This window comes from Crocuta crocuta, unplaced genomic scaffold (assembly GCF_008692635.1).
Source record: "Crocuta crocuta isolate KB4526 unplaced genomic scaffold, BGI_CrCroc_1.0 scaffold273, whole genome shotgun sequence".
Lineage (NCBI taxonomy): Eukaryota > Metazoa > Chordata > Mammalia > Carnivora > Hyaenidae > Crocuta > Crocuta crocuta.
In genome coordinates, this window is record NW_027529425.1 from 3,030,881 (window position 1) to 3,053,232 (window position 22,352).

The 22,352-nt window shown below is 45.9% G+C and overlaps 2 protein-coding genes and 1 long non-coding RNA gene across 5 annotated transcripts in view; 1 reads left to right on the plus strand and 2 right to left on the minus strand.

Annotated features, from left to right (window-relative positions):
• DAGLB (diacylglycerol lipase beta) overlaps positions 1–10,186 on the minus strand; it is a 33,574-nt gene extending 23,388 nt beyond the window's left edge. For 2 of the 3 annotated variants that reach the window (XM_077758736.1, XM_077758732.1), the window contains exons 1-3: positions 10,009–10,186; positions 8,158–8,309; positions 754–925 (exon numbers count right to left, since the gene is read on the minus strand). In XM_077758736.1, the coding sequence (XP_077614862.1) occupies positions 754–925; positions 8,158–8,309; positions 10,009–10,103 (419 nt within the window). In that variant the 5' untranslated portion in view covers positions 10,104–10,186. The remainder of the gene's footprint in view (positions 1–753; positions 926–8,157; positions 8,310–10,008) is intronic. The other variant, XM_077758735.1, reaches the window with a different exon arrangement.
• Positions 10,187–10,318: 132 nt separating this feature from the next.
• LOC144227161 (uncharacterized) lies at positions 10,319–13,551 on the plus strand. The gene is made up of 4 exons (XR_013333860.1): positions 10,319–10,388; positions 11,837–12,069; positions 12,681–12,781; positions 12,910–13,551. It is a non-coding gene; the product is annotated as an uncharacterized LOC144227161 (long non-coding RNA).
• A 1,596-nt stretch (positions 13,552–15,147) lies between these two features.
• The window catches only part of KDELR2 (KDEL endoplasmic reticulum protein retention receptor 2), a 16,194-nt gene continuing 8,989 nt past the window's right edge, over positions 15,148–22,352 (minus strand). The window contains exons 2-5 of the mRNA XM_077758737.1: positions 21,496–21,597; positions 17,744–17,902; positions 16,440–16,692; positions 15,148–15,279 (exon numbers count right to left, since the gene is read on the minus strand). Coding sequence (XP_077614863.1) covers positions 15,245–15,279; positions 16,440–16,692; positions 17,744–17,902; positions 21,496–21,597 — 549 coding nt within the window. The 3' untranslated portion in view covers positions 15,148–15,244. The remainder of the gene's footprint in view (positions 15,280–16,439; positions 16,693–17,743; positions 17,903–21,495; positions 21,598–22,352) is intronic.

Genomic DNA, 22,352 nt, shown 5'->3' on the forward strand with positions numbered 1-22,352 from the left:
CTCTCTCTCAATTCTCTTTCACAAAAAAAAAAAAAAAAAAAAAGGAAGGCCACCAAAGAGAAAGGAGGCATCTAGTAGCTAGACCTGCAGCCTGGGCACGGAAGCACCTGGATCCTGCTTTCCATGGGCCACTCAGCACGACCCGGACTCCTCCGTTCTCAGGGTTCTTCCCAGTAAAACCCAGAGAACTCTGCCACGTCGCAGGACACCCCAACAGGCCTTTCATTCACATGTGTGAGCATGTCTAGACAGTGCACTACGCGCCAGCACCATGGCTCACAGAAGCGCATGCCACCAGAAGACGCGACCCTGCGAGGGGACTCTGTTGCCACTGCTCAGGTGGCGAGCAAAGTCACCTTTTCCTGATCTGTAACAGGAAAGGTATTAACTGGATCAGTTCTAAGACTGTGAGCCTGCCTCCCGGGCAGAGCCCCTGTCGCAATTCCTGACACTGCGTTTCTCCTCCTCCTGCCTTTAGTTTTTGCCCTTCTTGGGTTTTCCTCCTTCTCACAACAGAGGGGATGAAATGCAGAAAAATGCAAACCAGCAAGAAACGAAATGACATCAATAAATGCATAATGAAAGATGAATTATTTCTCATACATAAACAAACGTCTCCCAGTGTTTATGATCTACTCCTAACAAGCTGAGGCAGCCCCTGTGCCCCTGGGCTGTCTGCAGGTACTCAGAAAGGTCTGTGGACTCACAGCTCACCTGAGACGGGCAACTGAGAGAGAAGACGGAAGGCCTCACCTGACAATGACGGTGGCAATGATGCCGTTCACAACGGTCCTGTCGCACTGAATGTCATCTGTTATCCAGGCAGCCCCCAGCGAAGCCCAGACCATCTCTGGCAGAAAGAGCAACAGGCGGATATAAAGCAGCTTAGGCATAGACTTCCGGGGACCAGGATTACAAATGGTTCCTGAAATACAGAAGATCTCGATCTGGTCACCTGCTTCCTCAGACTCCTGCCCACAAAATCAGCAGAGCGTCTATTAGCTCGGTGCACGCACGCAGCACCCTCTACCTGGAACTGGTCCTCAAGGCCTAAGACTGAGAGTAAGTGACCAATGAGGGGTAGAAACATGACAAAAAGCCTCATGGTCACTCCCAAGACTTCACTAGGGTTTAAAGACAGGTCAGGATTCTAACTGGGGCGACCATATAATCATGATCCAAACTGGATATTGCTGAGAGAGGAGGAGCTGTTCATAATTATGCTGGGATCCCAGGCCATCAGAGACACACGGTCACCAAGTTCTAGCAGCCACGAGAATGCATCCACCATCCACTTGAGACCTATGGCGTTCAGGTACCATGTGACACAAGTCACGCCCCATAATGTGTAGTCCACACGACTCTGAAACTGCCATCCCATTGTACAGATGGCTAAGAGAGCCTGGTAACTACTTTCTAAAACATAACCCAGGTCTGTGTGGTCCCGGCTCTGTCTCACTAATGACCTCGCTTTCGGGAAGTGAACAATTCTGATGCATGAGATCACATGAAGAGGCCTGACATTCAAACACAGCCTTTTTATACAAAACAAACTCAATTATCAAGAGGGGCCTGGGTACTTCAATTCCTGGCGTAAAACATCAACTCTCTCCCTTTGGGAAAAAGTTGTGATAAAATAATAATTTAAGCAACATAAAAAAAATAAATAAATAGCTTTTAGGTTCCAAAAATGACCTTCCATTAAAGTGGATTACTCAGAGTCACATTTTAAAACGTTAGACACTATCAGGCCCCATTTTTGGCACAAAAACAAAAAAGAAGGTAAGCAAAACACCACTGTCTCTCGCTGAGGGACAGAATGCAGGCATATGAAGAATCAGTACTCTGTTTGGAGCCCGCTACTAACGACAGCCGATCATCCACAGAACAGGAAAGGCTCTCTGGACTCACACACGGGACTCACTGGAGGGCAGCAGCTCCAAATAAGGGGATGAATTCCCCAAGAGCACAGGGGTCTGAGACTCCAACATCCTGATACTATGTGAGTGAAATAAATACGTAAATAAGGAAGCAGAAAATGGAGTTCTGATCAAGATTCCAAACAGAAATCAAGATACAGGGGGAAAAAAAAAAAAACTCCTTTAATATAGTCATTCCTGCCTACAAGACCATTTTTATTTACATCCAGATTTTCCTCTCAAGGCAAGGGGTCTCCAGGGCAGACCTGGCTGCTGCAGGGCCCCAGGCGGAGGTCGCTGCCTGACAGTCAGCAAGCAGAACTTCATCCCTGAATGCGGTGTCCTTGGCACAGCCCTGGTCTTCATCAGGCAGAGCCATTTATGTAAAAACCACAAATGGCAGGCCTGGGTGACAGAATCTTTGGCTCAACACCTTCAGACACTGCAGAAATCTTCTCCAGCGCAAGATGAGCAACAAGCTCACATATAAATGTAGAGGAGGTGCAAGGCTATGTCCCACAGTCAGGGTCAAGCACAGTGAATGGCAGACCCTGGAGGGGAGGGTGTTCTTCCATCAAAACATGGCTGTCATGAGGCTAGAACTTCCCCAGTCAAACCCCTACATGGTAGCAACAGCAGGATTTCATCAGAGAGGTTCTCAAATCAAAACTAGAAACTACCACAATGTCAGATTCTTCCCAGCTATGCTACACAGATGACCAGGAAAGAGGGGATAGGAAGATACAGAGGCATCAGTCATCTGGGTAAAGATGAGCTCCACTGGTTCCAAATGTGTCCTCTGCAACTTGGGGCGTTTCCTTTATAGAGTAATATCAGCCAAAAGCTACATAAACACTGTCATTCAGCACAAGTGACAGATTATGGAGATCCCTTACAGAACAAAAGGGGCAAGAGAAATTACCCATGTATCAAGAGTAAAATTAACCAGCGTGTTATTACAAAATATAACTAAGGTGTGCCTGGGTGGCTGACTCAGTTAGGCGTCTGACTCTTGATTTCAGCCCAGGTCTCGGACTCAGGGTCATGAGTTCAGGCCCCATACTGGGCTCTATGCTGGGTGTGACACCTACTTAAAACAAATAAAAATAGAGGCGCCTGGGTGGCTCAGTCAGTTGAGACTCTGACTTTGGTTCAGGTCGTGATCTCATGGTTCACAGGTTCGAGCCCTGCATCAGGCTCTGTGCTGACAGCTCAGAGCCTGGAGCCTGCTTTGGATTCTGTGTCTCCCTCTGTCTCTGCCCCTTCCCTGCTCATGCTCTGTCTCTCTCTCAAAACAATGAACAAACATCTTTATTTATTAAAAAAAAATTTTTTAATGTTTTATTTATTTCCGAGAGAGAAAGAGAAAAAGAGACAGCATGAGCAGGGGGTGGTCAGAGAGAGAAGACGACACCGAATCTGAAACAGCCTCCAGGCTCTGAGATAGCTGTCAGCACAGAGCTCGATGCGGGGCTCAAACCCACGAACTGTGAGATCATGACCTGAGCCGAAGACGGACGCTTAACCGACTGAGCCACCCAGGTGCCCCGAGAAACATTTTTAAAAAATAAATAATTTACATATGTATACAAAACTTACAATTTATAGAAATCTCATCAATTTTGTGCAGGTAATGCACCTAAAGGGTAAAAAGTTCAAACAGTTCAAGTAGGTACAGAGCCTCTGTACCCCACCCAGCCTTTTGGTTCCCTTTGCTTCAGAAAAAGGTAGCAACCTACATACAAGGTTCTGTACCTCAGTATTGGAAATCACACCGTATCTGTCCACAAAGCAGTCCTCATCCTTTGTAACTCAGGCAAGGGCCTAACCCATGGCGTGGTGACAGGCACGGGTTTGTTCTGATTTTTCATCCCTAAAACAGCACCGCAATGAACATCCCTCTGAGGACATCTTTTTGTTTCCCCCCAATTTTTATTTACATTCTAGCCAGTTAACACACGGTGCAATATTGGTTTCAGAAGTAGAATTTAGTGATTCGTCACTCACACAGAACACCCAGTGCTCATCACGAGTGCCCTCCTTAGTACTGCCCCCCCCCATCAACCTGTTTGTTTTCTGTTAAGAGTTTCTTACGGCTTGTTTCTCTCTCTTTTTTTCCCCTTCCTATATGTTCATCTGTTTTGTTTTTTCACCTACAAGGACTTGTTTGCACACATGCAAGTATATACGAGAATACTGACTGATATGCAAACAGTGTACACTTACCAAATCTGGCTTCCAACGTACAGTCACCAACAGAACGGGCTGATTACTTCTGCACAGCCTCACCAGCTCAATGTATTATGTAGGTGACTTTTTGTTATTGCGACTGAGGCTGAACATTTTCAATACATGTAAAAGGCATTTATATTTGCTATTTATGACCTCTGCTCATTTTTCTACTGAGTCAGTCTTTTTCTTATTTATTATAGTAGGACCCTAATTTATGAAAAAGATTGGCTCTATGTCTCATATGTTCCAATGTTTTTTTTCCATTTCATTTTTTTTAACTTTATGGTACTTTTATGAAGTTTACATATTTTTAAAATATTTATTTATATATTCCAGGGGGAGGTGCATGTGTGCAAACATGCAAGCAAGTAGAAGAGACGCAGAGGGAGAGAGAATCCCAGGCAGGCTCCATGCTGTCAGCACAGAGCCCAACATGGGGCTCGATCCCATGAACTGGGAGATCATGACCTGAGCCAAATCAAGAGTTGGACACTTAACTGACTAAGCCCCTCCAGGTGCCCCTAAGTATACAATATTAATTATTTGTAACAAATTAGCAATTACACTAACAGGCTTTATAAAATACTGTTTTTAGTTCGGTTGTGGTATCTCCAGCCACAAGTAACAGAAGGTTTAAAAACAGGAAGGGCCTTGGGGCGCCTGGGTGGCTTAGTCGGTTAAGCGTCCGACTTTCGCTTAGGTCATGATCTCGCAGTTCGTGGGTTCGGGCCCCGCGTCGGGCTCTGTGCTGACAGCCAGCTCAGAGCGTGGTGCCTGTTTCAGTCTGTGACTCCCTCTCTCTCTGACCCTCCCCTGCTCACGCTGTCTCTCTCTCTCTCTCTCCTAGAAATAAATAAATAAAACATTAAAAAAAAAAAAAAAAAGATGTGCTCTCTTAGCAACAGATCAATAAAAACAGGAAGGGCCTGTCCTGCCTTCAGGGACTGGTAGTACAGAACCAAGACAGGTGTCACCGGCGCTCCTGCTTCTCACGGCTCTGCCCTCCTTTGTACGTCAGCTCCTCCTAGGCTGGGAGCGGGCATATAGCAGGAATTCATTGGCTTACCCATACACAGGATCACCCAGAACGAAAACTGTTCCTTCTGGGTCTTTCCCACAGGAGCAAGGAAAGACTTCTCCAGAACTTTCCAGAAAACTCCTGAATTTCACTGGCTCAAATTGGGTCACATGTCCATTGGCTCATTCATGAGAATCATTCCTGAGCTGGGTGGAAAGTGAGATTCTCTGACACACACACTTCCTATGTGAGGGATGGGGGATGTCCTGGATAAAGCTGGGTCCTGTCTGGAAGAGGCTGCTGCATAGGTGACCTCCCTATCACACATGCAGCCGGCACATAACAGAAAACACATGCAACCTGCACATAGTGCCTAACATGTACACCGTCATATAATTAAAAAAGGTTTTTTTTAACGTTTATTATTTTTGAGAGAGAGAAATGGAGAGCAAGCAGGCGAGGGGCAGAGAGAGAGAGGGAGACACAGAATCCAAAGCAGGCTCCAGGCTCTGAGCTGTCAGCAGAGAGCCCAACACAGGGCTTGAACCCACGAACCATGAGGTCGTGCATGACCTGAACCGAAGTCGGAGGACGCTCAACTGAGCCACTCAGGCGCCCCTACCTGTCCTATATTTTCTGAGTCCTGACCATGAATGTGAGATGGTGCAGGCATGAAGCAAGTGATTAGGAAGAGCCTCAGTATATGGCCATCCATCGCAGGGCGTGAAAGTGCCCTGATACCACCAAACATATTTGAAGACAAATATGTTTAAAGCCAAATTACTGCTTTAAATCTGAACCTCCTGCTATAGCTGTACACGTGGGTCTCCTAACCAGAATAGGACATGAACAGAAAGGGCAAAGAAATGAGGTGATGCTATGGGCACCTGGGTGGCTCGATCGGTTGAGTTTCCAACTTTGGCTCAGGTCATGATCTCACAGTTCATGGGTTTGAGCCCCACGTTGGGCCCTGTGCTGACAGCTTGGAGTCTGGAGCCTGCTTTGGATGCTGTGTGTGTGTGTGTGTGTCTCTCTCTCTCAAAAATAAATAATAAACATTAAAAATTTTTTCAATAATTTAAAATAAAAAATAACCAAATATAATAAATAATAATGTAATTGAAACAATGCCATAGCTGAAGTAACACCAACCTAAACACCTCAACTTTCAGAAATTCTGATTTCATTAAAACACTGTTTAGTGGGAGTGCCTGGGTGGCTCAGTCAGTTAAGCATCCAACTTCGGCTCAGGTCATGATCTCACGGTTCATGGGTTTGAGCCCCATGTCGGGCTCTGTGCTGACAACTAGCTCAGAGCCAGGAGCCTGTTTCAGATTCTGTATCTCCCTCTCTCTCTGACCCTCTGCTGCTCATACTGTCTCCTCTCAGAAATAAATAAAACGTTAAAAAAAAAATTTATAAAAACACACACACACTCTTTAGTGCTGGGGTGCCCAGCTGGCTCAGTCAGGAGAACAAACGGCTGCTGAGCCCCGGGTCATGAGTTCAAGCTCCACGTTGGGGGTAGAGTTTACTTCAAACAAAAACAAAAACAAAAGCACCTCTACCCTGCAGGGAATGACACAGACCACAAAACTGGGACCCTTTTCATGCATTCATGTTTCCTAGGGCCATGCAGAAATACGCAGAGCTCATTCCTATACTTTTCTCTAGAAAGTGGACACAAGCCACACTATATGGTCATCCAAACCCTATAGTCTTCCTCATGAAACACTTGGCCACTGAGTTACCACCATCTTTTAAGTTTCAGCTGGTCATTCCAAACCACCAAGATCGTGATACTGCCCCCCGGGTTTACCACCATCATCTTGAGTGTGTAAGCATGCCTCCCACAGCCCCATTCAAGCAACGATGAAATGCACTGGGTGGACAGCAGCACGCCATACAGCCCTGCCTTTGACTGATACTTCCTAATGCACCACACTGCTCAGCCCATCCTGTGAGCCTGAGCAGTCATGTCGGGAAGGTTCCCAACATTTTTGGAGAAGAGACTACTAAAAACTGTAACACGTACAAAAGAATTATCATTTAAGCAAAAAATTTTTAATGTTTATTTTTGAGAGAGAGACAGAGACAGAGACAGAGCAGGGGAGGGTCAGAGAGACAAGGAGACACAGAATCCGAAGCAGGCTCCAGGCTCTGAGCTGTCAGCACAGAGCCCGACATGGGGCTCAAATCCACCGACCGTGAGATCATGACCTGAGCCGCAGTCAGACACTTAACCGACTGAGCACCCAGGTGCCCCAATCTAGGCATATTTTAAATTAATCAGGGCAAATTTCAGTGGAACATGTGGAGAAATGGAAATTCTTTCTAAACTGAAAGAAAGATGGTGCAGCTGCTTGGAAAACAGTCTGGCAGCTCCTCAGGTTAGACACAGTGTGACCACATGATCTAGCAATTCCACCCTAGGTACATCCAAGAGACACGAAAACCTCTGTGTATCAAAAACATGCAACTGAATGTTCATAGCGGCATTATTTATAACAGCCCCAAAGTGTCAAATAACCCCAAATGTCCAACTGACAAATGTTTAAGTAAAATCTGGCATGCACATTCAATGCAATTAATCTTCCTCAGCCATAAAATTAAGTGCTGACAATCTAAAACATGAATCAACCTGAAAACATGCTAAGTTCGGAGACAGACCCAACAGCCACATAGTAGACGATTCTAGTTATATGATCCAGAATGGCCAAACGTACAGACAGAAAGCAGAGAAGAGGGTGGCTAGGGCAGAGAAAATCTGGAAAAATGAGGAGTGATCACTAATGGGTACAGGATTTCTTTCTGGGGTGGTAAGAATGTTCTAAAACTGTGGCGATGGTTGGACAGCTCTGCGAACAGACTAGAAATCATGGACCCCCACACTTTAAATGGGTGAACTGTATGTACGGTGTGTGAGTTAGATCTCAATCAAGCTGTTAAAAAAAGGACAGAGAGCAAATAGAAGAGGCTACCCTTTACCTTTCATGCTGACACATACGATGGCTGACAGGGTACATATAATAACTGCTAGAAGAACGAGGAGGACAATCATGTAACTGCTGAGCAGGGCCCCGCCGGCACAGTCCAGCTTGCCTCTGTGCAGGAGGTACAAAGTCAAAATGCCAATCCACCTGCCGAGAGACAGGGAGGGTCAGAAATGGAATCCAAGGAACCACTTTGTAAAACATTACAGAAAGAAATAAAATGAGTTAATATTTTTAAAAATTTTTTAAGATAATTAAAAATAAAATTTTTTACAAGAGTTAATGTTTCCCCAAAGCAAGGTGAAAATCTGCTTTGGACCAAAATTTTCTTCGATGAAAGATGGAAAAAAAATAATAAAAGATCTACTAATTAAAAAGTATGACTTTAAAAAAAATTAGTTTTGCACTTTCTGTGCCTACGTGATACCTCTTATTCTATGCCTGCGATAATTCATAAGAGGCATTTAATGCCACACACGAGCAAACAGAAAACGAACTATTGAAAAACAGCAACCCCATCATGACTCAAAAAGACGCAGCTGTAGGGGCACCTGGGTGGCTCAGTCGGTTGAGCATCTGACTCTTGGTTTCAGCTTAGGTCATGATCTTATGGTTCAGGAGTTCAAGCCCCAGGTCGGGCTCCAAGCTGGCAGTGCAGAGCTGGCTTGGGATTTTCTCTCTGCCTCCCCCCCCCCCCCCCACCAATAAATTAATGAAAAAAAGAAGTATGCAACTGTAAACCAACAAAGTACATGCTTGCTAAATTATTAACAAGATAGTGTTTACACCTGTGGATGAACAAGAACTTGACACATTGTAATCTGCTGTGTGTGGTACAAAACCAGCAGGCAAGAAGCAAGTTATGCAAAGATGGTCTACAGTGAACACTGATAAGCTTGAAAGACCAAGCACTGAGACTCTGAGATTCTGTAATTCAATGCAGAACAACGATTAAGACAACCCCAAACAAGGCAAAGTAACAGCGACTGGTCCCGAGATGTATTTCAGCAAAGGGCAGAGCACCTGCTGGCAAGAACGCTGTATTAAGGATTCCAGCCCAGAGGTGGAACTGGACGAGATTAACATCTTACACTTTTGTCAGTTTTGTGTGATTAGGACTTTGGGTATGGAAATAATAATGGGAAGTGATCTGAGAGAGGCCTGGCTCTAGAAAATATGAAACTATTACAAAGCCACTTCCAACACTTCGTGTTCTTATATTCCTTTCCTCTCAAGAACGTGTTTGTAAAGAACAGGGGTGCTGTTTTATTCCCTGTTCAGACCGTCTGGAAACATCTCAGGAGGCCAATTCCACTTTCCACACTTGGAAAGACAGGAGGGTATATATTTCCCGAGCCTGACTGCGCCTCAAGACATGGAACTCGGCCACAGCCCGCCCAGGAACGGCGGCCAGGCTATTTTCCATCTTTCCTTTGACGGAACAAAAGATGCCCTGCGTTTCCAGGCCGAGCGCGTAATGATCCAAGGGCTGCTCCCCGGCTCCAGGAAGAGGATCCAGAGGTCACGTCCTTTGGTCGGCAACGACGTTCTGGAGGCTCCCAGGGCCAGGCCTCGGCGACGCACGCGACGGGCGCCAGCGCCACGGGACCCACCTGGGTGCCCCCGGGCGCGCCCTACCTGCTCCGGCCTCAGTGTGCCCTCCGTGAAATGGGTAGAGCGGCAGCACCCACGTCCTCGGGCCACCGGTGGGGAGGCCCAGACACGGGAACGTGGGGCCCGCGTCGGTGCGCACAAACTCGGCGACACGGCCGCTGCTCCCGGACACGCTCCCTGCGCGCCCCGGCCGCCCGGTCGCCCGCCAGCCCGCACAGCCCGCCGCCCTTACCACACCACTCGCAAGGACAGCTCGAAGAACCCCGGGAAGACCAGGTCGTCGCTGGCGATGGCCCAGCGCCGACCGAAGAGCACCATCCCGGGCATGGCGGAGGCCCTGCTGCCCGGCCTCGGGCCAGCACGCCTCGCGCGGGTGGCCACTCGAAGCCCCGCGCCCTCCGGAACCAACGCCAAACTGACGGCGACTCGGCGCAGGCGCGCACGAAGTCCCGGCCCGGCCCGGCGCACGCGCACTGAAGTTTATCAGAGCGGGCGGGGAAAAAGGAACCCTCCGCGCCTGCGCAGATACGCTGACAGGGAGGACTCTGGGCAGCTTCATAGCTGTTCTTGCATGGGACTAAAGTCCGTTCTGGTAACAGTCCCCTTTTGTAGGTAAGGACTTTTCGGGCCTGGAGGAATTGCCTTTCCCCCGAGATCCACGGCTGTTAATGGCTGATCTGGGGCTCATCCCAGGTCCGTGGGCCTCGAGGCGTGTGACGAAGTTCACCATCGATGCTTCCTGCTGTCAGGAGTGCCGCTTTAGGACGCCTCTGTGTTCCGGGTCTGAAGCCGCTCGGGGCTCCTGGCTGGGGTGTGGGGGGAATAGCCTGACCCACGCCCCTCTACCGCTAGCAGGCCGTCGCCTAGTGGCGTGGGTTCTGAGCACTTAGCACCTCGACTCTCCTCCACCCTGGTCTGAGCCTCCTTTGCCTTATGCCTGGTCCGATCTTCCCACCGTGCCCCCTCATTCTGCTGTTCCTCCCCGCCCCGTGACAAGGTATTTCCCATGAAGCAGCCTTGCAAGGCTGCACTTTGTGCGTAAAATTGACTCCAGCTCCCTCTGGAAAGGTTTTTCCCTGGTAGTCACACATCAGAAGTCTGTCAGTGCGTGATTGTGTCTCCCTGGGTTTGGGTTACCATTCTCTCTCTCCATCACCGCACTGCCGCCTTCCCCACCCCCAAATACATCAACCTCATTTTCGCCCCAGGGCTTTTACATTCTCTGTGTCCTTTGCCAGGGATGCTCCTCCCCAGGTATTTCCATCTGTCTCTGTTCATTCAGGCCTCAGCTCCAGTGTCCGTCTCAAAGACGCCTTCCCTGGCCACCTTAGCTAAACAGCACACCCACCTGTTTCCATTCCCTTACTCTGCTTTAGTTTTTCTCCTAATACTTAATTGCTCCCCTACACTGCTCCACATTTGTTATCTCTCTCCTCCCACCTTAGAGTGTAAATTGCATGAGGAATTTACCTTGTCCCATCTTGTTCACTGCTGTGCAGGTAATAATAGATCGCATTACAGGCACTTATTAAATAATTGATGAATGAACTCATTAAATGTCAAGATTTTCTAAGTCTGAAGTTCCTCGGGGTCTTCTAAAGGGCAGAATTTCAGGGTTAAAAATAAAATTGAAATTTTATTTATGCTTGTGGAAATCAGGGAATTGTAAATGGGGATGTTACAAGGTTTCTACAGAAAAGAGAACTATTCATTATAAAATAAGTATTTCTTGAGTACTTGTAGCCAGTAACTTAATCAGAGGTCAAGGAAGACTTCCCTGAGGAAGGTACTAAAACGAGACTGGAGGAAGGATAGAGGGAGATTCAGAAGTTAGAGGCTTTTGTCTATGATCCGAATGATCCAAATATTCTCAAATGTAATAGTTCCCTTTTGAAAACAGGATTTGTAAAGCTTAGGAGTAAGATCATTCTTCTACATAAACGTGCTCAAGGCGAACCTAGGAGTGGAGACCTGGAATATTACAGTATTATTAAAAAAGTATCCCTGTCATTTTAAAAGATTAGTGCTATATTATGCTGTGACTTGCTTTAAAATTGCAGGGCTAAGAGGGAACTGTTCCAGAGGAGAAATGCCCACAGCACCTACACGAGACGCTGCACTGCAAAGGCTAACTCAGCGGTGAAGGCAGTGGCCCCTGTACCGAGCAGGGTGGGCTCCTTGCTAATTCCACATTCAGTCACTAGAGGGCGAAGCACACAGGCGGAAGAAAAGCCCACCTGGAGCCCCAATCCAATCAGCCTTCATTAGACGTCACTCAGGTGTTTTGGGGAAGGTACTGAAGAGTGAAGGTCTACAGGTGCACTGCGCTCCCCACAAGGACAAAATTGACCCATGTTCTCAAATAGGCCACAGAAACCCCTGCCGGAAGTGACTGATTTCTAGCCAGCTTGCAAGGAAGCCGTCCCAAACTCAGCACAAAGGGAGGGGGGCAGGAGGTCACAGAGGTGCCAAACACTTAATGGGTGTGCATCAAGTTCTGTTTTGAGCTTCACCAACATGGGCTCATTCACACGTCACCAAAATCCTGCGGGCAAGAGTGTCTGCAGGTAAAGGAGGGAGATGGAGGCTCATGTTAAATCCAGGGTCACAGAGCTAGAGTGTGAGCAGCTCATCCCAAAGCTTGTGATTTTCTTACCCAGGGTTCGCACTAACCACTCATGATTTCTTTCTTCTTTCTTTCGTTTATTTATTTGGGGGGTGGAGGGGTAGAGAGAGAGAGAGAGAATTCCAAATCCCAAGCAGGCTCCACACTATCAACGCAGGACCCAACCAGAGGCCCAGTTTCACAAACCGTAATTTATGACCTGAGCCGAAATCAGCTTGGATGCTTAACCGACTGAGCCACCCAAGCGCCCCAACCACTCTTTTTTTTTTTTCTTTAAGTTTATTTATTTAGAGAAAAAGCAAGAGATCACAGAAGGGGCAGAGAGAAGGAGAAAGAGAGAACCCCAAGCAGACTCTGCACCGCCAGTGTGGAGCCCAAGGTAGGCTTCGAACCCACAAGCCTTGAGATCATACCCTGAGCCAAAGTTGGAAGCTTACCCGATTGAGCCGCCCAGGTGCCCTCACTTGTGATTTCTGTTGCAAGGAAATCTTTACTTGGCCTTTCCAGGAAGTCTTCCAGCCTCGTGATATCTTTGGAAAAGCTGGACTGGATCTTCTCCCAAGGCCTTCGACCTGCAACCTTCCTCCTCCCCCCACCTTCTCTCTACCTACTCCCCTCTTGGCCAGACTGTAAGGAAGCAGGAACATTACTCTGATACTGTGGCTGAACTGGACGGGGACTGGATTAGTGTCTGCACGCAGCCAAGAGAGCCTGCAGCTTTTCACAGAATTCTCACTTAAGGGGCAAATCTGCTAACTTTGCTGGATTTCTCCTCATGCTTTCATTAAAAAAAAAAAATGCACACAAATAAAACAGCTGGATAAAAAATATAATTACCTGATAACCTTTATTGGAGACGTGAAAGGGAATCTAAAACAGTGCTTTATAAGGTGCACCATACAAGGCCTTTGTTTCCTACATGTGCGGGGCCGCCGCCCCAGTCCTGCACCCCCACGCAGCCACCCTGTTTATGAAGATGTCCTCCCTGCTGGCCACAAAATGGTGGTCCCATCTTCGCCAGCTTTATTTTTACATGGGCAGAATGACTAGAGAAGGCGTTGGTACTTCCCAAGCCAGGCGGCCTGCTGAGGTCCCAGATCCTTGTTTTCTGCACTGTGCTCTCCCACAAATGGTCCCAACTCATGTTTGATTTACATGCACAAAGACAGTGTGAGCCTCCCACCCCACCCCCAGTGTGGGCAGCAAGCAGTCTGCTCCACTCTGTGGCTATTTCCCACCCTTCCTCCGCGTTCTCAGAATCTTCCAAGGAGGATGAAAACAGAAACTAACCCAAGACTAGAATGCTAGAGACATACGGATATCCCAAAGCAAAACCATGATGCACGGGGTGCGGGGAGCAAGGTGGGAGAGAAAGACGAGGTTAAACTACGCTGTTACACTGCCAATTCAGAAAGATGTTAAGAGACACACTAGATAAAAATAAAACCCATCTAGCTCCCTTCTTCCACAAATTATTTTAATGCAGCAAGCAAAAATACTACATCCTTGTAGTAAGCACTGTTAGTATTCAACTCTTCAACATTTTGTGGTGCATCACATAAAAACAAAAGTCCTATGCTTTGCATAAAAACAAAAAAATGTAGCAAATCAATAAAATGGCAAAATCAGGAGAAAAAACTCCAATTTTTCCTCAAAACACAGGAAGTTTTAAATTAATTAGCGGATAATGTTTACGGCCCTATATAGAGCTTTTGTTGCCAATTAAAATGAAAAAAGTCATCCTGATATAGGATATTCCAAAAGCCTAATTCACCAAAAAAAAAAAAAAAAGACAATTTAGTCTATGTTTAATAAAATGTTTATTTAGGATGGTAACAAGAGAAATCATGCAAGAGCTCAGTAAAAACAAAAACAAAAAAAAATCTATAAGTATAAGGAATGGCAATTGGTGCTGCCAATTAAGGAAAAAAAAAAAACGTAAATCAATTTACTACCCAAAAGTGATACGAGAAACCGTGTGAATCTGAGCATGGACATGGTTGTACTCATCTTTTTCAAGTGAAAATAAAGGTGATACGTGAGTGCTTGTGTTCCGTTCCTCAGAGGACATAACGCCCCTCACGTCCCACACCTAGATGGCAAGCGGCCCAGACCCCCGTCCACCGAGTTCTTCGACATCCTTGGGACAGTCTCACACTGACTCTTCTCAGCAGAAGAGGAGGGCAGGCACCACTGGGGACTCTTATATCTGACTCCTACATTCAGAATCGTACAATTTTGGTAATGAAAACCAGAAAACCTGCAAGCCACCCTTACCGGCCTTACATGTAGTGTTGATGTCTGAGGAAGGATTTCCACGTTCGGTGCGAAGAAATTTGAATAGATATATCAAATGGAACATAGTGTCTCAGATTTCAAACAAATATAACTCATCTTTTGGCAAAAAATAAATATAGTGGAATGCAAGTTTGATAGATGGAAGAATATATAATCTACCAACTGTCAAGGAGTACAATTTCATTGCAGACACAAAGAATCAACAATTTCAAAGAATTAAAAAAAAAAGTTGCACTTATTCCTCACAAAATCTTCACTTTTGGAACTACCCCAATTGAAGCTACACACTGAATTTATTAATACAGCATTAAGTTTCTTTGTGTAAAAAAATCTTTGTACATAGTAATAAAAAAAGATAAGGCAAGATGCATTAAACAGAAACCTCTGGTTCTTTTCCTCTGGGTTCCTACAGAGCCACTGATGACTATCTGAACAAAAGAGTTAAGTTTCTGATTTTCCGTTATCAAGCATCTTGTGCCTTTGCTGTGGTAAGAACTCTGTCCGAGCACCCTGAAGGACAGATGCCGGTGACGGTCTTTGGCACTTATGCTGGCAGACTGAGCTTCTTTCCCTTGAGTACTAGGATTTTAAAGAGAGGAAGAGAAAACAAAAGGTTACTGGTATTGACAAGTTTACAGTTTCTTTTCCCATTCCCAGAAGCCTGTCACACTCAGACACTACAAAATAAGGTACAATGAGACAAGCTTTTGGCATCAACAGTCATTTGATTTTGGTGTCAATAAACAGAACTCTCCGAACCATGAATTCAGCCTGCGCACATACACTCGAATTTTCCTCATGTTCCTCAGTGCCACAGCAACTGAATTTAAGAAACACCAATTCGACTGAAAATGTCACTAAATTCACAGCAGCATTTCCTATCATGACTTTCTCTCGATTCAATATATATTAAAATACAACTGTTGAAACATAAGAGGTCTATGAAATTTTGGAGCTTAAAAAAGACATATATGCCCTTGTACCTAGCCATTAAGAATTATACTATATAGCTGTATAGCAAGGGTTCTTAGCCTGAGTCTGCAGTTGGGTTTCAGGGGGTCCTGAATTCCCTAAAACTATATGCTTACATTTGTGTGCACATGCATAAATGTCTTTTTTTCTATCAGATTACTGTGACATTTGCATGTCCTATATTTATATAAATGGGACAATATACATGTACAAGGATACCAAATTAAGCACTGGATTTTAATAGCAACTAATGAGTAACAACCTGAATACCCATGAACAGGGAGCCGAGTAATTATGGTAATACACATAATGAAATACTCTATGGCTCCTGAAAATGACGTAGATTTCTATCTCCTGACTTGAAAAAATGTGAGTTGGGAAGAAAACCCAGATTATAGAATAACATGTATAGTTTAAAAATCCAGTATCTGTGTATATGCATAGACATATCTGAAATCACATTTCCTGAAACATTAACACCGACTATCTCTGAGTGCTAGGGTTCAGGTGACTGTTTTCATAATGATGAAAGCTAATTAATTTTTTTACAATAAAAACATGCTGTCATAAAAAAGAAACAATAAAGCTGGGAAAAGAAAAAAGGCTGAAAACCTTGATCCAGAATTTTACTTGATGGTCGTTAAAATGTTTTTCTGAAACGAGCTGTGTTTTTGGAGTTAGTGCCACATTAGGAGCGTCCTGGGCCAGATCGCTCCTCAAAACACACAGCGGTAGGAACAAGGCAGGGAGCACGTCGCCTGAGGTACCTTTTGTGATGTACAAGTAGAAGAAGTCACAGTACAGAATGGTCTGGACAACGCCGGCCACCACAGCAATGAGGTCAAAGAAGCCCTCAAAGTAGAAGCGCCAGATCCAGTTGACGAGATACAGAGCACGGTAGAGGCCCAGGAAGAACAGGTAGTGGGTGGTGATGGTCTCCGCCTCCCCCGTCTTGCTGATCATGAAGAGCTGGGGAAGGATAGCCACGGATTCCAGGTAGATGGAGAAGGTCCACAAAATCTGTAAGAGAAACCACGAGGCTCGGTCAGTACCTCCCGTGAGCTCACGGGAAACACTCTTGCTTTATCGTGGAGCAGCACAGACAGCATTCTGGGCATCTGAGCGTAAACAGAGCAGCTTCGCGGTTTGGTAAATCTCAGAAACTTGCTCCTTTTAAGAGGCACAACACTCCCAATGACAAGTTGGGTAACTAGACGCCTCGGCCTGTGTGAATTTTCATGACCTCGCCTCTCCAACATCTCCCCTTCCCTGTACAATTTTCTGTGAATCTACAGACATGTTTCTCCCAGAGAAGCCTGTCCCGCTGCGAATCTAGGCTCCAGAGTGAATGCAGCTCTCTGCCAGGGTGCACGAAGCTGCCAGCCGGGGCTACCCCTCTCCCACGGGTGCTCTGCCTCGTCAGCTGGTCTCCTTCCCAAGGGACCTCAATATTCTCAGCATCTTTATTATTCTTTAGGCTTTTTTGGTGTGGTTAAATCAAAGGGGGAAGTAATGGGAATGGGGCAAACTCTGCCCAATGTGGCACTTTATTCATGCCGACGACTGAAGGCCTTGTGGGGAGTCCTGAGAGTGTTCTGAATCCGTGAGGGGCAGCCTCCCCAGGGCATGGAGGGAAGGGTGCGGCACCCAGGGGCAGGCACGGCTCCGTGCAGTGCAGGGTGCCACGCTGACCACTCCTAAACACCGGGAGTGCGGCAAGGCTGCGCAGGGGAGTTGCACGTGGCATCCATGCACAACCATCTGTGAGGAGGATACAAAAGCCGGGTCAGAGTGGAGAGAAGATCATGTTCTTCCAGCTCGTGGGCAGGCAAGGCACTGCGTTCGCTACCACGGACACCTAGCTTATGTTCTAGGGGAGAATCTGCCAATAATCTGTTAGCAGACACCCAAATAACTGGGGGCTTTATCCCTGCCCGTGACTTATTTACACCAAATAGTGTATGCTGAGCCAGAAGCTTGCCAAACTGGAAACACAAGCAAAATGGAACCGTCCCACATTATCTGCAAACACAGGAAGTGGACATGCCCACTAACTAACCCCTTGACTCACCTCAAGAGGGGAGAAATCGTGATTGACTAGAAAGGAGAGACCTCCCACAGGGACCACCAGAAACTCCACTCGGAAGGTATCATGGTTCCCATCGTAGGTCGCCTTAAATTTCATGTAGATCAGGTACACCGTGGCATAGGAACAGGCAATGTAGATGAGCTAAGAACAGGAAAGCACCAGGTCATCGATAATGTCACAACGATCCCATCTCCTGTGGCTTTCTTCTACATCGTTTGCATGCTCAGAAAGGCAAGATTTGTTTCCTTAGCTTTTTTGGTTTGAAGCTTAAAGACAATAAACGTCATTTTGGGGAGGTGTATACTTCTATGAGTCATCTAACCACCACCATGATCAAGACACAGAATAGTCCCATCTCATGACCCCCAAAAACTCCCTCGTGCAGCCCCTTTGTAGTCAAGCCCTCCGACCAGGCACAACCTCTGGCGATAAGTGATCTTTTTTTTTTTTTTTTTTGATAACTGATCTATTCTTGGTCCTTATAGTTTTTGCCTTTTCCAGAATGCCACATGACTGGAATCAGATGGTATGCCCCCAAGACTGGCTTCTTTAACGAAGCTAATGCATTCTCGATCCAACTATGCTGCCGTGTACTGTAGTAACCAAGGCTCCCTTCAGCTGTCGAGGAGCAGCTCACCGCGAGCATGTTACCACACAGTGTCCATCCGCACACAATAGGTGGATGGAGCTATAGGACAGGTGGGTGCTGTCCAGCCTGGAGGACAGTAGATACAGCTGCTCAGGACATGTATGTACAGACATCTGTATGAATCTAAGTTTTCACTTCTCTTGGGTAAATACCTAGCAATGGGATTGCTGGATCATTCCTTAAAGGTGTACGTTTAACTTTATAAGAAACTGCCAAAGCGTGTATTTTTAATCTCACCACAAACTATTAGATAGCAGCTTAAGAAAAAAAAAAAGATCACAAAGTTCACTCAGTGCAGTTCAAACCCAGTGCACCTCCCTCCACTAGTGCTCGTGTAAAGATAAGATACCACATAACTCACGTTTAACTTTACGGTGCCCATTTTTGCTGACCTTGTGTTACTTTAACACAGAATATTCAGACCATTTCTATGAAATTTTGTCCAGTAACATAACAAAAGCAAAACCAAAACCAAAAGTAAGCCATAGCCTGTAAAACAGTGCTGCCTGCGTAAGGGAGCTCCCACAGAGGTACAGTTGTTTAAAGGCTTACAATCCAGTTAGGTTCTTTCATACTCAAAAGGCCAAACACCATGTATTCATCCAACCCAAAGGGAAAGTATGATATTCTGAAATTACAGCAATTTTCAGAATGCAAAGTTTTAGGCCCAAGAAGCAAAGGGCAGGTTTAGATTACGAACAGGAACGACTGGGGTATCATCTGCACTGCCTGGGACTCCTCCCCGGGGAAAACCACCTTGCAAAACCTAATTAGGAAAACATCTGGGCAAAGGACTTAATAGGAAAAGGAAAGCAATCATCAAACCCAGTCATATGCTTAACAACAAAACACAGACATTAACTGTCCCTAGCACTTCATCATAAAATTATACTTGCAAATAAATAGTTAACAAGGTATTAAATTGTTGGTCATACCCATATACTGAACTATGAAAAAAAATCAAGGAAGATTAATATCTTATTTATATTGTGAGTTCTCTCCACATACAAATATATGTGTATGTGAATAACATATCATCTACATGTATCAACAAAGTATATATACACTTATACACAGAGTGGGGCACCTGGGTGACTCAGTCAGTTAAGTGTCCAACTGCGGCTGAGGTCATGATCTCATGGTTGGTGGGTTCAAGCCCTGTGTCGGGCTCTGTGCTGACAGCTAGCTCACAGCCTGGAGCCTGTTTCGGATTCTGTGTCTCCCTCTCTCTCTGACCCTCCCCTGCTGGTGCTGTCTCTCTCTCCCTCAGAAATAAATAAGACATTTAAAAAAAATTTTTTTTAATAAAAAATAAAAAAAATAAACACAGTCCCCTCCAGCAGAACATCCAACCAAGTCACACCAAGGTTGCTCCTCAGCACCCAGCCTTCAGCCAGCCAAGATCATGTCCACAAAGGCTTTAGTGGCCACTGGGGAAAGCAGCTGCTGTCTCCTCTCACCAGTGCTTGACATTTAAAGTGAAAGCAACAAGGGGCGCCAGGGCAACTGAGTCAGTTAAGCATCGGACTCTTGATTTCACCTCAAGTCATAAACTCACGGTCGTGGTATCAAGCCCTGCATCAGGCTCCATGCTGACAGCTTGGAGCCTACTTAGGATTCTCTCTCTCTCTCCCTCTCTCCCTCTCTATCTCTCTGTCTCCTTCTCTCTGCCCCTCTCCTGCTCTCTGTCTCTCAAAATAAATAAATAACTGTTAAAGTCAAAGCCATGAGAACATAAAACTTGGTCCTCTCTTCTCTGGTTTTCAGGACATGCTTGGAAACTAGGATCAAACAAGAAGGAGCCCTCTGAAAGCTAGGTATTCCAAGGGGAATGGAGGAAAATTATTGCTCACACACTCCTAATACCTGCAGCTTTAACTTGCCTGGACGACAGACAGGGACCTAGCCATTTTAAGCAAGCAAACGATTTCCTGATTATGAGGCTCCTGTTACCTAGTAATGAAGAATGGAATGATTATAGGTAACTCAAAGTTGCTTTTTAGTAAAGACCACAGGTCCAAATACTGCTTTGTCTCCTCTGACCTGTGTTTAGGAAAAATGCTTTTTAAGTGCCACACCAACAGGCATCAGCCTAAACGCTACTCCCTCGGGTGTGCCAACGATCAAGCACCGACAACAGGGCCCCAAACCCAGGTGCTCAGTAAGCTACGCAGAACGGAAGAGGGAAGAAATGAGACTCCTCCGGCACAAGGTGGCAGCCCCATACTTCCGCTTCACAGCAGCTATCCCAAACTTCGGCCATTCATTCAGCCTTGGGATGATCGGTCTACACTCCCCGACCAGACAGGAAGCCTCCTGCTTGGCTCCTGCCCTGTCCTCAGCCCTAGGGGAGTGGGCACGCCGTGGGTGTTCAGGAAGTGTAAGTTCCACGGCTGCGTGGAACCAAGGCCTCTGGAAGTGAGGCACATGCAGCCCCGGAGGTTCACATTCTGCACTTTCATAACTACACATTTGTTTTCATGCGGGAAACTATAACGACACTAACACCATGGAATACTAATGCTTATAAGAACACAGTGATGGCGCAGAGGTTATTTAGGCATGGCAAAAGCGATAAAGGTGGCACAAAGAAGGTTACAGAACATGGATTTAACAGGGAAAAAAGTAGAAACTAGTGCATAATCCCTCGCACGACAGCAAAACAGGTATCGCAGCAAGGAGCGCCGGTGGCCTTTGTTCCTACTTTTGAACCAACCTGCCGGGTTTCCCAGGGAGCCTGTAATTTCCCACTGCTTGAAAACATAATAGTCACCCCTCTTTCTCACAGGGTTATCAAGAGCTTTAGAAGTTTATCAGACTCAAGGAATTTAAGATCGAAAAGTCTCTAAGTGCAAAGCACTTCAATTAAATAGATACTGCTTTGAAACAAAATATGCTTGATGATAACGCTATTCTATTCCCACTTGTACTACGTACAAGGTGGTCTGAAAGTGCTGACGCCGAGAACGGCAAGTTTAGACCTCGCTCTCGAAGATGTTTAAGTGCACAACTGGCCCAAACTTCACAGCTTCCATCGGCCTGTGAACCATGGGTAAAATGCATCCCGTCAGCTGGCATACTGTACCTTCATAGATGTATTATATAATGAAATAAACGAAGTAAAAAGATCCAGGTAACGAGTTGTGAAGACCAGTGCAAAGAGAAGCTGGCTTTTTCCAGAAATACCTAAGGAAACAAAAGGAGAGTATTAGCAGAGCGTGTTAGAGGAGCCGGGTGCTTCCCGAGGAGAGCACTGCAGGGAGCGCACACATGGGAAGTGGGCTCCAGGGGCAGGGCAGAAGTCCGGGAGGACTCCCTAAATGAGAGCTGCTGTACTTTTCCTTTCACTTAACATTCTTTTTTTTTTTTTTTTTTCCTTTTCCAATTAACATTCTTGAATGTGCTCCTTCAGGGAGGTTCTAACCACTTTGTAGTCTTATGCCAGGTAAACTATGGGAAAGGGCCTTAATTATGCCAGCGCCAATATACCAGGTGCTGTACCGTTCAAATGAACATTATATTTCTCAAAGACTTTATTTTTTTTTAATGTTTTATTTATTTTTGAGAGACGGCATTGAGCAGGGGAGGGTCAGAGAAGGAGACACAGAATCTGAAGGCAGGCTTCAGGTTCTGAGCTGTCAGCACAGAGCCAACATGGGGCTTGAACCCACGAACCGTGAGATCATGACCTGAGCCGAAGCCAGACCCTCAACCAACTGAGCCATCCAGGCGCCCCTCTCAAAGACTTTAGATAGGAATAATTTCACTGATTCTGCTGTAAGTGTTATAACTGGTTTGCTACCTGTAGCATCTTTCTTTCCACTTTAAAACAATGTATCTCATGGTGACAAATTCTTCAGAGGACAACGGTGTTGGCATCTAATGGGATTAAGGGGATGAGGAACCCAGTTAGGTGCACTGCTTCAGTTAACAGTCTGATCA